Raw genomic sequence first — 17,339 nt, forward strand, 5'->3', positions numbered from 1 at the left:
TGATGTCCACAAAAAATGGGTCCGAAAAATGTTCGTATATCTATCCTTTATTCCCCAAAAGTATTTCTAAAACTATATAATTGGAAAATTATTTTATATAAGATTATTTACATTGCAATATTTGATTAACTCCTATACATATTTACTTATTCAATGTATATCCCAGCTTTTTATTTTTTAATAGTCCCCAAATGGGAACATTACAGTTCCAATGCAAACTACACAGTACATTGATTTGCAATGTTTTTCCTCTGAAGCCTCTGTCCTGGGATTTGCTTTCTCCTCTTGACTTTTGATCTAGAGGCTGAGGGATTTTTCCTCTTCCCCACTCAGCCTCAGAACATTGACAGCAGAATTCATGTATTTATATTCCTAGAGGGTACTAACAAAATAATTATCGCCTATATTTAAAATGCTAAGATTCCTATTTGCTGCTGAACTTTAACAGTGTGAATTTGGGATGCTATGGGAAATGCATATAGGCCACATATTGCCTACTTCTGCTTTAGAAGAGAAAAGTACAAATGTGATGAAGACATCTATTTGTAATTTCACCAATAAAACATGCTTACTATATAGAAAGTGACCAAGCAAAGATGTCTGTAATTAGATTGAGATTATTGCTGGCAAAAAGCAATTTAAATATATTATGATGGGAGATTCTCATTCTGTACAAAGGATCTGCAAGCCCTAGTACTAAAATTCAAAGAGCACAGTGAAAAAACAGAGCTAAAATTAAAGAAGACCAAACTAATGACAACAGATAGAACAACCAACCTTAGAATTGACAATGAAGATATTGAAGCGGTGGATAGCTTCTGCCTTTTAGGATCAACCATCAACAGTAAAGGAACAAGCAGTCAAGAAATACGCTGCAGACTAGCACTCAGTAGAGCAGCCATGAAGGCCTTGGAAAAGATTCAAATGCTGTGGTGTGTCTATACCTACAAAGATCAGAATTGTGCAACCCATAGTATTCCCTGTGACACTCTATGGAAGTGAAGGTTGGACTTTAAAGAAGCAGGCTAGGAAGAGTATTGATGCCTTTGAACTTTGGTGTTGGAGAAGACTCCTAAGAATACTGTGGACAGCCAGGAAAACAAACTGATGGATCATTGAACAAATCAACCCAGAGTTCTCACTTGAGGCACAAATGACCAGGCTCAAATTATCTTAGTTTGGACACATGCAAAGACCCAGCTTTCTGGAAAAGGCTCTAATGCTGGGAAAGGTGGAAGAAGAGGATGACCAGCAGCAAAGTTACCTGGAGATTTGTAAGAACAGGTTAGGGATAGATTGTCATGTGGAATATGTGGCTGCTAGGGGTCAAAAACAAGTTGATGGCATATAATCAGTCAATCAAATGGAAGCTGGTTATATATTCCAAATGTTTAGAGAATTCTGTTGCTTTTCTAATACATTTAAGTTAACAGTGAGATGAACAAACCATTTAATGCAGTCTAGATTTGTTCTGAATAGAAACAGAGTCCCCAAGCTGGCATAATTTTCTACTTTTAATGTATAAGAAAAGCTAGAGAACTGAAACACTGTGAAATATGAGAGGGACTAATCAGTGCAGTTACAGTTTTTATTAATTGGAGGAAGAAGTATTGAAGAATTTAGAAGGGTCAGTATCACAACAATAAAGAATAATAACCCCGATGGCTGCAGTTTCAGCTATTCTCTGTGATGGAAAGCATGTGTGGAATATTTAATTCTTTAAAATATAATCTTGCTCAGTATTCAGTTGCAAAAGTTCTCAATGAAGGAAAATGTAGCCTTACACATCTGGAGGGCATAAGATTTAATCTGATTTGAGTCATATGTACAAAGGATATGAGCATGTCTATTGTATTCTTGCATTACAGTAAATTCTGTTTCGTTAAATATCTCACTAACAATGTATATTCTCTATATAAAAAAGAAACTGAAAGCACGAAGAAGGGAGGAATAAAACAGCCAACTTTTGTAGAAACAAGAAAAGCAAATTCTTCAGAAGATCAGAGTAAATCTACTTTTTTTATTAATTGGGATTGAGATGAAAAAAGTAAAGTAAAAAAAGAATCTGAAGCTGACCCAAAGTTTCATGAAGATAACATTTTATGAGATCGTGAAGAACTCCAAAAAGTCCTCTCCAAACTATATATAAGAAAATGTCAGTCTGAATCCATGTAAGCCACTAGCAAAGTAACTTATAATGGGGAAAAACATGCTCTCTCAGTATGTGGTGATGATGTACCAGAGATTACCCAAGGAAACACGAAGAGTCAGCTTTCAAGTGAGAAAAAAATGCAACAATTAAAAGGGGCAATGCAATATTAAGGGAAATATTTAACATTTTAAAAAAGCATACTTAAATGTTATTGTAAATAATATGCCCATTTTTAGTTGGAGACTCCTAAAGCATATTTTTAGTGTAAAGAACAGAAAAGGAGGAGAAGGTTAAAGAATTGGCTTGCAAAATGACAGCATAGAAAACAGAAATTCCAGCTGATGAGGTGGTAAATCAAACATAAGAGCCTTGCTAGGTTAGATCAAAGGACTACCTAATTCTTTATTCTGTTTCCCACAACAGAAAATTTATTGAGGGAACACCTCAGGAAGCATATGAAAGCATTGACCCTCTCCCTGTTCCCAGACAACTAGTATTTGGAAATATGCTCTCTTTAGTACTGGAAGCGGCATATAATCATTTTAAGAAGTACCATTGTCAGTCTTATCCCCCAGGAGAAGGTTAGGCATCCTGTAACCATCAGATCGCGGTTTTGTTTTGTTTTGGGTTTGGTTTTTTTTTGGTTAATCTTGGAACCCCATCTAATTGCATCACTGAATTTTGTTGGAATAATTGACAATATTGGTAAACGAGCTTTCTGCCATTTTGAAATAGGAAATGCATGAAAATTGGAGTTTAAGTCCTAAAAAAAACTAATAGAGTTTTTTTAAAAAAGAAAAGAAAAAAACCTGTATCACCTTTTAAGGCCAGGTCACAAAGAGTTGCTGTATTTATTTACCATTGGCAAACAGTTTCTATATATAGCCTAGAATTCTGCTGTAAGTAAACATATCTGAATTCACACCTTCTGCACTAGAATAATTTTTGAACCTGCTATAAGAAATGAAAGAGGGTAAGAACTGATATAAGCAGTTGGTACCACACCTAGCCTTTTAGCTGGCATTCTGTACTCCAAACCCTAGATTAGTACAGGCTGCTTGGAGCAGGTTGAACAGAAGTAAGCAATCTTTTTTTTAAAAAAAACCTTATCAAATATTAGTTGTACAGATGCATTGATCTGTTGTCACTCTGCCTTTTCTCCCATTCTTTCTCAGAATGTCTCATTTAAAACATGTCATGACCATATGTATGTTCTGTCCCCATATAAGGGGAGGGGGGAAATAATGATACAATGAATGATGATATGTTCTTATCTTATGTTAAGCTAGAGCAAAAGTACGTAACTTTGTTAATCTAAGCTAGTGGTGACATTTGGAATGATGACAGCATGTTATCACTCCCATAAAATGGTTACTATGGAAGAGTTTGCCTGTTCACAAATAACTGCCATGGAGAACATGTTAGTCAACAATACATTCATTATATCAAAAAATAAATGTGTAAGGTTGCACTTTTCTACCTCCTCTCTTCCCCTAGCCCAATGTATCTTAGTCTTTTTTTTCTGGCTAAGCAGGCCCATTTCCAAACAAAGCCCTGGACTTCAGCCATATACCATTTGTATTTTCTAAGAAAGTCTAGGGTCCAAACATCACCAAGCATATTTTTTAAAGTAAAGATGTTTTGTGAAGCTGGCATTTGCTTTTCAATATGCCATGTTTCATTAATTCATTTTTAAAAACATACATAAACTCAGGGGAGGCAGGGAATGTGTTGGACATCAAGGGGACATTAATGTCTGTAAACATCATATAACCCTGCTGTTGAGCTAAAAACACTGGAGAAAGTAGACAAAACATGAAAAAAGCAGCAACTCCCTCTCTCATAAATTGTTCTGAATTTCTATCTCAGAAACAAGCAGTAAATTCAATCTAAATTGAAAAAAGACCACTTTTAGGAACCTAGTCATCCAAGGATCAAATACACAGGACCTTCCAAGTACTTCTATTTTCAATAGTTCAAACTGTTGTAGAAGTTTAACCTTGAAAATATAAACAATGTAATGCAAGAGAAGCCACCAAAAGCTCTTGCTGCTCTTGAGCAGACTATATAGAAAGTTACTCGGTTATTTATTTATTTATTTATTTATGTATGTATGTATGTATGTATGTATGTATTTATTTATTTATTTATTTATTTATTTATTTATTTATTTAAAGCTTTATATACCCAACTCACAATAATGCAGTTCCAGGTGGTGTTCAACCATAGAAACAAATTATAATATCCCAACAAAAAATCAACAAAAACAAAATAGACAGGGCACATCAACACGTACCATCTCCCAAGATGAGCTGACCTGACATCCTGGCCTCAATCCCCAAGGGAACATTCAGATCTTCAAAGCCTTCCTGAAGGTTAATAAGATAAGGGCCAGTTGAATCTTGGAAGGGAGATCATTCTATAGGACAAGCATCACAACTGAAAAGGCATAACCCCTAGTCCTGTCAGATGAGGTGTACCTATAACTACTCATGCTGCTGCATTCTGGACCAGGTGCAGCTCCTAGATTATCTTTAAGGGAAGCCCCATGTAGAGTGCTTTGCAATAGGTCCAGCTGACAGGTGACTAAGACATGCATGACTGCGAGCAAGGCCTCTCTGTCCAGGAATGGGCTCAATTGGCATACTAAAGGGAGTTGTGCAAAAGACTTCCTGGCTATGGCTGTCACTTGCTCTTTGAGCAGGAACTGCAAGTCCTAGAGAAGTCCCAAATTGCACGCTGTGTCTGAGTAGGGAAGTGGAACCCCACTCTCCACCAAGCCAAAGATGGAAAAGTTCCAATTCCGGCATGAGGGGAGCCAACAGATATTTTGTTTTGCCAGGATTGCGCCATAGCCTGTTCTTCCCATACAGATTCCAACAGCCTCCCGATACTGTGTTGACAGCAACACATGGACAGCCAGGGGCAGAAATGTCCAATTACATATCATCAGCATACTAATGATACTGCATCCTATGCTGCAAGATTACCTCCCACAGCAGTTTAATGTAGATGTTAAAACCAGCAACCTGGAAAACAAGTCTAGGGCTAGAGCGCTTGCCACTCCCAGCAATGGAACAAATCCCGGAGGAAGGAGAAAAACCACAATACTGTGTCTCCCACTCCCAACCCCCTAAACCGGTCCAAAAGAATACTATGATTAATGACAACAAAAGCAGCTGAGATGTCAAGGAGGGCCTTAAAATTCTGGAATGCTTGTTTTTCTCCTTTCAAAATGCAAAGAAAAAATGCTCCTGTCCTAAAACTGTTTTTAAAATGGGATGAACAATAAGAGTGCATGATTGTAGGCAAAATGAAAGTCTACCTTCTTATAATTCAGTAGAGTATAGTAAATCCTTTATGAATCTCTTCTTAACACAAATGCCACTTGTTTTAAAATGTTCTTGTATATTTGGAACTCAAGCAATCCTCATACCATTTCTAATATATCAGTAATTTAAATATAGACTGTTCAGCATTTTTGGATTAATCAAAACCTGAATAAAAATAACTTTAGTGCTATCTATTAAATAATTTTTAATTCTTCAGTCTGTATTTACATGTATTTACATTCTAATCTCAATAGGAATTCTCAGTAGATGTGCATAAGATGGCAAAGCAATAATCATAATCTACTTTTCTTACACACAAAGTGTAATTTATTGTGTCTATTCAGAGGCAAGATCCATTGAATTTTGTAGGACTTATTCCTTGGTAAGTGGATACAGAATAATAGTCTAGAGCTGTAATTTGTGTATGAGTATTTATTAAAAACACAGAATACCTGCTATTTTGAAAACGTGAAGGAAGTGTAGAAGAGCTTACAATTTTAATAAACGTGACCACATTGGAAGAAAGGAGACTGTAAGTAGAGCATCTTAACAGAAAAAAAAAGTAGGCAAAGAACTTTTCCTCATGACTCAGTTAAAGTCACCCCTCCCCACCTGTGAGCCAGCAGAAAAGGAAAGCAGCATACATTTGGGATCCATATTACCATCTCAGTTGCCTTTGTTCTGGCTTGCAGTTGGTGGACTATTCCTTATTTCCCATGCAGGAAAGTTTGCCCTCTCCCCAGCTGGCAGAAAAACCATCCATTTACCCAACTGTGATGAGTGGTGGTTTTGACAGGTACTTAGCCTGTCAGGTTTAGCCATCTGTCAGAACTTCAGGTGAGGAGTTGGTGAGGAGCTTCAGCTTGGAGATTTGGTATATACTGTACAGTGGGAGAATCCGGTTTGAAAGACAAGTTCTTTGGGTTTCATGCTACAGTGCTTTTTTTTCCAAATAAAATGCAATGAACCCTAAGCAAAAATAGTCCTGACACATTGCTTTGGGACAGCATTTCATAACAAGGGGAAGCTCCTGCTGGCATGTGTGACAGATATGTGTGCTGTAATACAATGGAACCATTTTATAGTTTGTAGTTAGATGTTTTATAAAAAAATAATCTTTTGAAAGAAGTAACTATTCTTTGGCACTGAAATAAAAAAGTTTCCCTCAAATCAATCTTGGCTCCTGATGGCTTCATGGACACACCTGTGTAGTTTTCTGGCAATCATTCAGAATTTCCATTGCATTCTTCCTCAATTTTTTTCAACTTTCCATAGGAAAATGTTTTTCCCAGAATATATGTACTCTAAAAATTTAGTAAGTCCAGAATAGTAAGGTCCAGTCTGACCTTGGGATGCAATAAGTACTGAGCGAATTTAATTTTAGATGTTTGCTAATTTCATAAAAGCTGTGATTAGACATCTGTTCATAAACAAAGATGTACCAATTGTGTAATGATGTTATTATTCTTTGGGGTAACATCTGAAATATGTTCCCACCTGCAGCATAGCTAAGCTGACTACTTCTGTCTCCTATGTATTATTTATCCAAATCCTCCCACATTATAGAGCTTAAATTGTGGTCAGGAGATCTAGGTGCTCTACTGCTTTGGTCTGTTGGAACAGTAAGCTGAATTTCCCCAGCCTTAGGTGGATTTCGGCGATCGGTAGTTTAGTGCTGGAATTGTTCCCCCGAATCCCTATATTGGTTGTTTGGAGAGATCCTGGATCGCTCCAGATCTATGGATGTCTCTTGGCTCTACCGGAGCTGGCTTCTCTAGGTTGACTCGGCGCTCGACTACTTCAACTGATCTGTCTCAGCTGGAGTTTTCGGCGCTCCACCGTCCCGCCTGGCTGCCGCCCTGCATGTGCCGGACCCAAGATGGCGGCCTCCACCCTCTCGCAGCCCAAGGCGACAAAAGCGGTGGCGGCGGCGCGGCCTCGAGACGAGGAAGAGGGTGCGGGGCCGCCTTCGGAGGCCGGTAAGACGCTGGAAGTAGAAAGGGAAAACTCGGCTTGTCCAGTAGGAAGGCCGAGCTCAGCGTGACAGCTGGTTGTCGCTTTCCTCTCTGGATACCTCCCTCCCCGGCCTCCAGAGCAGCCCGGGCTGCGCCTGAAGAGACCGCGCGCTGGCTGCTCTCTGGAGGAGGTGTCGGGCACGGTTGAGTGACAAGCAGCTGCGCCCCCGTTTCTCCTCGCCCGCCCGAACACAGGCCACGATACCTTTTCTGTCAAGGCCTCGGTTCCTCAGTTCTTAACGATAACAGTGGTCAGCATTCATTCATCCGCCTTTCCTTCAGCTTGCAGCACCCGCAGCCACTGGCCAGCGCCTGTCGCGGCTGGTCCCTGCCTCTAGTATTTGGAAAGCTGGTATTTGGAGAAGGGCTCGTTTTATAAAGCATCTTTGTCCTTTGGGGGGGGAAAAGGGATAATCTACTCTCAGTTGTTACTATTTCCTAATCGTGTTAGTTCTAAGCATGATCCGCCTCCGTGTTAATAAATACCAGTTTTTAGGTGGATTTTGAAAAGTCTTTAAAAGATGTATTGTCTCCTAACTGAGCTACCTGAAAACCGGAAGGCGTATAAAAGGGACTGGTTGCTCTGTGAATAAATATATAAAATGTCAGTGCTATGATTTTGAAAAGAAAATTGCCTTGTATCTGCCTGATTTACAGAGCACCTTGCACTCCAGAATGCTTGATTCTGTCTTCAAAGCTTACCATTGTAATAGAAGATAAAAGAATATTAAAAAGTAATTCATTTTAATGTGCTGTTGATTCTGTTACTTAGTTTCCTGGGTTTATAAAATATAATTATCTCTGATTTGTAGTGAAAATTGAATCAGTCTTATTTAATAGAACTTTTTCAAACTTGCTGTTGTCTCTCAATTTTTTTCTCTGTAGTTTAAACTTATATATATTTACCCAGAAGTTCTTTTAAATCATGTTTTATCAATTACATTCCTACCCTGCTCTTCTTCCATGGAGCTCAGGGTAGGACAGATTGTCTGTTTCACAGCAGACCTGTGAAATAAATTTGGTTGAGGTATGAATGATCGAACGTCACCCAGTGAACTTCATGGCTGAGTGGAGATTTGGTCCCACTATACCATGCTAGCTCTTTGCTTTAATAGAACTGTGGTTCATGCACAACTTCTCATTGAAAGTTTTTTCCCCCCTGTTATGGGGAAACATTGCCTTTGTAATTTTTTCCCCAACATCTTTTTTTAAATTATTTTATTTTGTAAATTGGTAATTTACCAATTACAAAATTACATTTTGTAAATTGTGTAATTGATATGTTGACCTCCAGGTAATGGTTATAATTACTGGGTTTTATTACTACAATTTCTTCTCTATGTGCATAACAGAACTGTAGATACCACTGAGTGAGGTACTTTGAAACTAGATCCAGAGATTCTGGACCAACAGAAAGAAACACCTTTTCCACACACAGCATAATTAAACTGGAATTTACTGCCAACAGTTGTAGAATGGGCAACCAATATAGCTGGATTTAAAATTGGATTGGATGGACTCATGGAGGAATCAGTATTAATACTGATGGCTATTAACCTACTTCCTTGGCTATTTATATATAGTACTTTATAAACTAGTTGCTGAGGATTGGGTAGAGAAGGAGGCTATCATCCTCCAATCCAGACTGGGAAATGATTCAAATTGGTCACTGTGTGTCAGAGCATGCTAGATGAGGTGAGCCTATGGCCTGACCTCACAGGGCTTTTCTTATGTACTTATGTACAAGTAGGGAATGGCTTGCTGAAACTGAAACTGGAAATACAGCATCTAAGCCAGTAGCAGGATTGCAGATGTAATTATATTATCTTTCATTAATACATTTGCTTAGTTCATCCAGTGGATATTGACTGATAAATATTTTATGACTTCCTACCCAAGGAGACAATCTGGTTTTTTATAGTTTGCCAATATTAAAATTTTATCTTATTATCTCTGGTGTTTTTGTTTTGTTCCTTCAGGTTTGACTGTTTCAAGCTTTTAAATTTAGTTGTGTTTTTAACTTGAAGGAATAACCTGATTTGTAATATTTGTACATAATTGATTTTATTTTACATATTTTGAGTTTTAAAAACTTTTGAATGGAAAATCATTGCCCCATATATATTTTAAGAAAAAAGAAGGGCTTTATTATGAATATCCTATTTTAATGTTCCTTTTTTTTTCTAATAAGGTACATATGCAATAAAACTAAATCTAACTGATCTTTATGGGACTTAATTCTGAACATAGGATTGCACTGTTAACTTATGTTTATCAGAAAAAAAGTTTTTCTAAACTAGCATTGTCGAGTAAGTGAATAGCTTAGGTAGTACTTAATATTTTTGCACTGAAAATTTACAGTTTTCAGTTCAATCCCTATATTCCCTTCTGTCTTTTGGTAGTTATGGTTTCTGAGGAAGAAGAGGAGATGGTTACCTCAGAAATAGGCTCACCACTCCTCCAGAAGAAGAGTTCTTTGGCTGGGTCATTAGACCAAATTCCAAACCGAATAGGAACTTCACTGTCTCCTGAACCTTCAAGCAACAAGGCAGACTCCCAAGATGCCAAAAGTGAGTCTATCTTCTATCGTGGTTGCTACTGAACATTGGGTGGTATCCATGGTGGAGAAACTCCTCTCTGGGCCTCAGCTGACTTATAGTACATATTTGACCTCTTATAACTTGTTGTGTAAAGGTGGATAGTGTTAATATTAATTCTTTGTTTTCTTTGTCAACTAGGAAATCTTTCATGATTACAAAAAACTTTTATTTATCTAGATAAAATATTCCAGAAATAAATCTATGAAACACTTTAAAGTATTTATTAAATAAAATGTGTTCATTTTAAAATATCTATGTAAACAATAGTAAAATGGTTCTACTAATGGTTTTACTCTAATGATCTATAAAGTTACTTCAGGTGATCCTTCATGTGAATGCCAAAAGAAAAATAAATACATTTCAGGAGATTATGAAACCCACTTCAAATCTTGCAAGTAAGATTTGACAGCCTTACATATATTGGGTCATTTAAATTTTTTAAATTTAATTTTTAATTTAATTTGGAAATATCACAGATGCTGTCTGGGGGAGTCATATGTAATCTTCAAATGCTGCTGCTGCTAATGTTAGCAGCCCACATAAAGGAAAGAGCTGGGAATTGCTGTTCTATATATTTTCATGCATTTTAAAAATAATTCAAAAATGTTACATGAAAGTACACATCTGTTCTTCGTTAATCAAATTACCATTCACCTAACTGAAGTACCCTTTTTCAGATATGAACTGCTGGCCACAATATCCATAGATACTAAATGAGATTTGAGATATGTTCCCATTGTTTGTTACAAAGTGTATCCACAAATCCTTTTTGTAGATACAGAGATAGCATGATGAGAGAAGATGTGTGAATTCTTTAGAACTATCTAATCCTGCACTACTGGCTAAATGAACAATACCAAAACAGTGTACTGTGCCACATCTTTATTGAACACATTGAGTCAATGTTTACTGTTTTTTGTTAGAAAAGTAAATGAAGTCCTAGGATTACCAGCTCTCTTAAGTGGTAAGTTGAATCAGATGTTCCAATCAATGTATCAGGCTCCTACAAATGAGGTGACAATCAGGTATGAGTTTGAGGTGCCCTCCTCTATAAAAAGGAGAGTTGACAGCACTGGAACTTGCTCTTCACAACCACAGTTAGTTGTCACCATTGGAATCTGTTCTTAATGACACAGGTTTATGGAAGTGAATCATGCTCTGATCAAAGAGATCTCTGCAGACCTTGGAAAAAGGGTTGTTGATGCTCACAAGGATGGAAATGGCACTGAAACCATTGCTGAAGACATTGGCCTCTGTCAGTCCATGATCTGGCAGATAGCATATGGATGGAGAAAATGTAGTGTTGTTCCTCTTCTCAGGAGTGGTCCAACAGAAATTACCCCAAGAACAAAGTATATAATACTTTGGGAAGCCACAGAGAAACTGAAGTAACAACAAAGGATCTGTGAGACACTCTTGCATTGTCTCATATCAGTGTTCATAAGCCCAGCATAAAAAAACACTGAACAAGTGTGCACAGATGAGACAAAAATGGAAATGTTTGCCATTGATGAGAAGTATTACGTCTGGAGAAAAAGAAACTGCTTTCCAACAAAGAAACTCATCCCAGCTGTAAAGCAGAATAGTCAGAGTATTATGGTTTGAGGCTTTTTTGTACCCTCAGAACCTGAAAGCCTCACATTTGTTGAGGGAACAGTGGATTCTGGATTGTACCAGCAAATTCTACAGGAAAATGTCAGGATATTCATCCTTGAGCTGAAACTTAAACAAGTGTGGATCGTGCAGCATGACAATCCTCAGCATACAAGAAAATCTATTTTGGAATGGCTGAAGGAGAAGAAATTTCATATCAGAATGGCTGAGTCAAAATCCTGACCTTACTGAATGTTGTGTGTGACCTGAAGTGAGCAGTTCAGGCAAGACAGCCCCAAAATATAAATAATTTAAGTAGCTCTGTAAAAAGAAGTGAGCCAAAATACTTTAAAGCTGATGTGTAGGACTGATCAATAGATACAGGAAACTTTTGGTTGAAGTCATTAATGCTAAAGGAGGTACCACCAGTTATTAAATCCAAAGAGTGTGAGTGTTGATTCAGGGTGTTCAATGGAGATGTGTGTTGTTTGTTTAGCCAGAATCTCTATATCAATTAATAGGACCTAGATGAGACTCATTGTAGGTTACAGTACTGCAGGATTATGAATAGTTCACAAATGATTCACAAAATTTCTTTCATGATTGTATGGAGTTTTATTTTGCATGAATCCTAAATATCTTGATTTACATTTTTCATATGTTTCTGAAACATAGACAAGATAGATAGACAAGACTGAAACATAGACAAGACTTTTTTATTTTATCTATTAAGTCAATCACACATAGCTAATCAATACCAATATTATTTCTTTAAAATATTTTGCTTTGCTCTTCAGCTGAAAACAATTCAAGAGCAACTTAAAACATAAATAAAAACAAGACATTTCTCTCCCACAAACGTACGTATTAAAAAATAGCACAAAAAGAACGGGGTAGGAAAATAATAACATTTGAGCACCAATTTTTAAAATTATATCACGTTATGATGAGCAGTTTGAATGGAAAAATCCAGAAGAAGAAGAGACTGATGGATTTGATCCCTCAGTAGATCAAATGGAATGCCATTGCTTCCCGTCTGGATTTACTACTGCTAAGTGACACTTGAGGGAAGAAGAGCCTGCTTCTCATCTCTCTCCGCTGCAGCTTGATATAATAGAGTTCCCTTGCTGGTATTTGACCAGCAGCAGCAGATAAGAAGCTACATTTGCAATATGTCTGAAAGTAAGAGTTACAGTGCTGTGTTAAGGTGGTTAGGCAGGGTGGGGAATTGATCTTGTGTGGATTTCTAGGATTTAGCTATGATAAGGCATCTGAAACCAGTTTTATGTGTGAACCTGTTTCAGAGTGATGGCTGCATGATGGATGAGAAGTTAAGCTTGATTTGATTTTTGCTGGAAGAATCTGGCCAGCAAACACCATTTATCACTTAGCAAATTCATCTGTTGTAAAATAGGCTGGAGAAATCATTTTCTTCGGCTAGTCTGGTGGTTTTATGGAGAAGGTCCCCAAACATGATAACGTACATTTCTGGTCTACTGCGTGGTAGCAAAGATAGTCTAGGATTGAGCTTAACTTTGTCTCAATAAGTCACTCTCCTCTTTCCAGCACCAAACCTCACGACATGTGAGGTCTGTGGCGCCTGCTTCGAGACCCGCAAGGGCCTGTCCAGCCATGCTCGTTCTCACTTACGGCAGCTTGGCGTGGCTGAGTCTGAGAGCAGTGGAGCTCCTATCGACTTACTTTATGAACTGATGAAACAGAAGGGAAAACTGGACAGCAGCCCCGTCTCTCCAAGTCTTAGCAAAAAATCTGCCTCTCCCAAAGAAGGGACTACAGGGTCCTCACGGCCAACACTGCTGCTGCCTCTCGACAAAGCTACGGAAAGGTCACAAGAGCCACCTGTAAACAAAGCAATCAAATCCCCTCCAGGTTTCACCCCCAAGAATGTTTCCCAACCAGGATCTCCCATACTCAAGAAAATGGCATCTGCTCTGCCTGGTTCTCCTCCACAAAAGAACCCTGAAGACAAAAGCCCCAAGCTACCGTTGAGCCCTCTGCAGAGTTCTCCTAAAACACAGTGGCCACAACTGGAGGAAGAAGGCCCTTTAAATCTAAGTGAGTCTGTTTGATCCTGATGCTGCTTGCAAATAGGAGAGTTGGCTTGCAGGTTGCCACTGCAGGGAGCTCTTGAATTTCACATTACCTTGTAGTGTGAACCCATGCAGGATTGCCCACTCAGGAGACACATTTTACAACTCTTGGCTTTGCTTGGGTTACTGCATTCGCACACATTGCATCTTGTGTACATTACAATATTGTGACATGCACCATATGAGCAAGACAAATAGGATACATTTGATCTGGTGCAAAGATTTCTGTTCTGTTCTAAAAAAACTACTGAGGTTGAGATTATGGTTCAGTTAGATGGAGTGTTCTTCTCTGAGTAAGTGGGGTTTGCATTTTTTTAATCCCTAAACACCCATCTCAGCAAAAGAGGCAATTTTCTGTAATTTAGCAGTCTCCTTCTCCAGCTTATCTCTAGGAGGGTTGATCATACTTACATAATTTCAGGATAAGCTACAAAGCTTTTGTATATGCCTCTCTTATTTGTGCCCAGAGATCATATTAATTTATGGTTGGAACTCAGGAATATTTCTCCATTAAAGGGCCAGCAGCTATAAACACCATCTGATTCTTTCCAAAATTTTGAGCAAAGTTACTCTTGTCAGAAGAAAATAATAATTACATTCTTAGACTCTTGGGAAGTATTAATCATTTAAAAGGAAAAAAAAGTCTAATAACTATAGAATACGAGATAATAGTTTAGTGCTGCTGGCACCACTGGTTTGCTAACTGAAGAAAATATCCTACTCTTTTACACAACCCCCCCTCCCATTACATACACATTTTTTTTTCTGTTTGCCATCTTTGTTGGGATTTATTGTAAGGTTTGTGGACTTGTGGCTTATATTGGAACTTCTTTCTTTGATCTGAAACTAATTTAGCATATGATATTTCTGGTTTTTAATAGGGCTGTTCAGCCTTGCTATTCACCAGTGCTCTCTGTGAAATCTGGTAGAAATGGTATAAGCCACTTACTATCCTGCTTGATGTTCTTTTGCACTGGAGGGTTTTTTTAGTGTCTCTGCTATTGATTCAGCCTTTTTCAGCTGTTCAGTAATTGTCACTGGTAGGTTACAGTGAGTTTTATTTGGTGTTGTTTATAGGCAGAGGTAAGTAGAACTATAAAGAAAGAGCAGTTGTCTGATGGGTTTGAGCAAGGATGCCAAGAGCACTTCTTTCTTGCAGGGGGTGGATAAGGAATAATACATGAGGCGTCTGTTGTGGTTCCTTTCATTGTTGTACCAGCAGTAAAGTCTACAGTACCAGTTTTATATGAAATGTATTTCAACCTGATATATTCACCCCATCACTGTATGCTATGCTAGTTTCACCTGGCTAACTTTAGTTTAAAAACTCCATATGGTATCCAAGATCTGTTTGTTGTTGCTCAAAATGAATTTGGAGCAGACACTCTGATCACAATGTAATAGTTTAAGATATGCACCATAATCCCTAAATATGTTGCAATTCTGCATCAGTTATAAAACTTAAGAGGTTGCCAAGAAACTCAATTTTCCATTCTTGTTCTAAGCTATTACCCATCTTTAAATGGATGTCTTGCCCAGGCACTTTATATTCTAGAAATATATGTGAAAACAATTGTTTGTTAGCTGGCTTTACTTTGGATGAGGAAATTTCAAACACTATTTTGTCTTGCATACCCAAATAGAGGATTTTTAAACTATAATTTGCCATTTTCTATATGGCTTATATGGCTTTTCTGAACATTCATGGGAATTTGTCATAGGCATGTAATTAATTAAAATAAGTTCTTGAATTATTAGTCCTGCAAATCCCAACTTACAACTGTCAATTTTGGTATCATTCCAATTGTAAATGTTTATGCAACATTTAGTAATTCATAAAAGGCATAGCACTGCAAGAGTTATGTCAGGGTCCTTCTCAATCCATTTTATTTTGAAGTCAAAATGAAAGCTTATCAAATGACTGAAGATGTTTCAAGAAACCTGACAGATGTGAGAAATGAGTTCTTAGTGGAAGAATTCCACTCAGTTGTATGTCATTTAGTTGTGCTAACCATATTGGTGAGGAGCTTCAAGTCATGAAATATTAGGCAAATACACATAACGCTGTTCTCTTTGCCATCTTACTTTTCTGGCATCAGTTGATATTTGGAAGCTTTGCTAAACAGGATTTGTGCCATCTGACACTCTAACTAACTTTTGATTATCCTATTCTCAAAAGTTTTAAATACCTAAACTACCTGTTGGTTTAAGCTGAGATAGAACAAGCCTGAGCATCAGGAAAAAGAATTTTGTTGGAAAAATTGACCTGGGCCAATGAAAGGAAATGTTAAATTTGTCTTCTGCAAAAATGTCTGTTTTAACTATTAAATCTGCAGCTGTGCTATGGGTGAATAACACGCCTTTCCTTTGGGGTTGTGTGTTAATTCCTATAGGTAAATATTTTTTACCATATCCTTTCTAAAGTAAGAAACTAGTCCTTTAGAGCAAAGTCCTCTTCAGGTATTAAAAGGTGCTTGAGACACATTATTTATGTGATCGTATCTCTTGTGATCAATGTTTTTTTTTTCCGCAGCTGTAGATAGTGACTCGGGCAGAGAAATTGACTGCCAATTATGTGGTGCCTGGTTTGAAACCAGAAAAGGGCTGTCAAGTCACGCTAGAGCCCACCTGAGACACCTGGGAGTGAGCAATCCAGATGCTAAAGGATCTCCTATTGATGTTTTAAATGATCTCATCAAAAATGAAGACTTCAAAGGCCGTCTTTCCTCTCTCCTCCCTAGTGAGAGAGAATCATTAGGGGAGATTGGGAGTTCTGATGGACACAGCCCAAAGAGCACAGCTACAGCAACACCTACCACAGGCATGAAACAAGCACACTCACCAAGGCCTTTGGGCAAACAGCCATCTATACTCTCACCTCACTCCCCTCCACCAACCAAGAAGCTGAAGCCACATGGGCACAGGCTGTCAGCTGTGGCCAGTCTACAAAGGAAACAGGGTCTTTCTTCCAGTGCGTACTGGGCATCAGATGCTGAGATGGCTCCACTCAATCTCTGTAGGTTCTATCAGCGCTGGCTACTGTCCCCTCCTCCTCCTCCCCCCTTCTAGCCTTGTTTATGTGACATGGAGCTGTACACCTAGAAATGCAGACCTCTTGTCATTACCTGCCATATGTCTGATAACCAGTGATGGGGTGGGGAAACATACTCTTTGGCCCGCATTCTCCATTGCCCTTTCCTTTCAAAGCTTTTTCTGAATGCTATAATAAAGCTTTCCCAGCTGCCTCTGCATATGCTGAAGTTACCCGCTCCCTCTCTGGGCATTTGCTCTGTTTGCTCCAAGTGGATAACAACTCCTTGACCCAGATAGGACCCAGTGATATGCTTGGTTTCTATGCTGTTAGAAAAATCACAAGACAAGTGTGGACTCCACATATTTGCTCCTTATGGAAGGGGAGGATTTATTTTGCTATTTAAAGTAAGGCATTTTGTTTTTCTTTTGCAGTCTGAGCCCTTTTGTGGCCTTTGGTTGATTTCTGACATCTCCAGTTTGTAGGGCACTCACTGGCTATATTC

General features: G+C 38.2%; 1 protein-coding gene across 9 annotated transcripts in view; it reads left to right on the top strand.

The window, feature by feature from the left end:
• The window catches only part of WIZ (WIZ zinc finger), a 75,143-nt gene that overhangs the window by 51,342 nt on the left and 6,462 nt on the right, over positions 1 to 17,339 (top strand). For 6 of the 9 annotated variants that reach the window (XM_025168478.2, XM_025168480.2, XM_025168481.2 and 3 more), the window contains 3 exons: positions 9,902 to 10,069; positions 13,259 to 13,768; positions 16,337 to 16,819. In XM_025168478.2, coding sequence (XP_025024246.1) covers positions 9,902 to 10,069; positions 13,259 to 13,768; positions 16,337 to 16,819 — 1,161 coding nt within the window. The remainder of the gene's footprint in view (positions 1 to 9,901; positions 10,070 to 13,258; positions 13,769 to 16,336; positions 16,820 to 17,339) is intronic. The other 3 variants (XM_025168482.2, XM_025168483.2, XM_025168485.2) reach the window with 3 other exon arrangements.

Source organism: Python bivittatus, unplaced genomic scaffold (assembly GCF_059951505.1).
Source record: "Python bivittatus isolate LINGU-HERP-01145 unplaced genomic scaffold, Pbiv_v1 ctg000080_np1212, whole genome shotgun sequence".
NCBI classification, from domain to species: Eukaryota; Metazoa; Chordata; class Lepidosauria; order Squamata; family Pythonidae; genus Python; species Python bivittatus.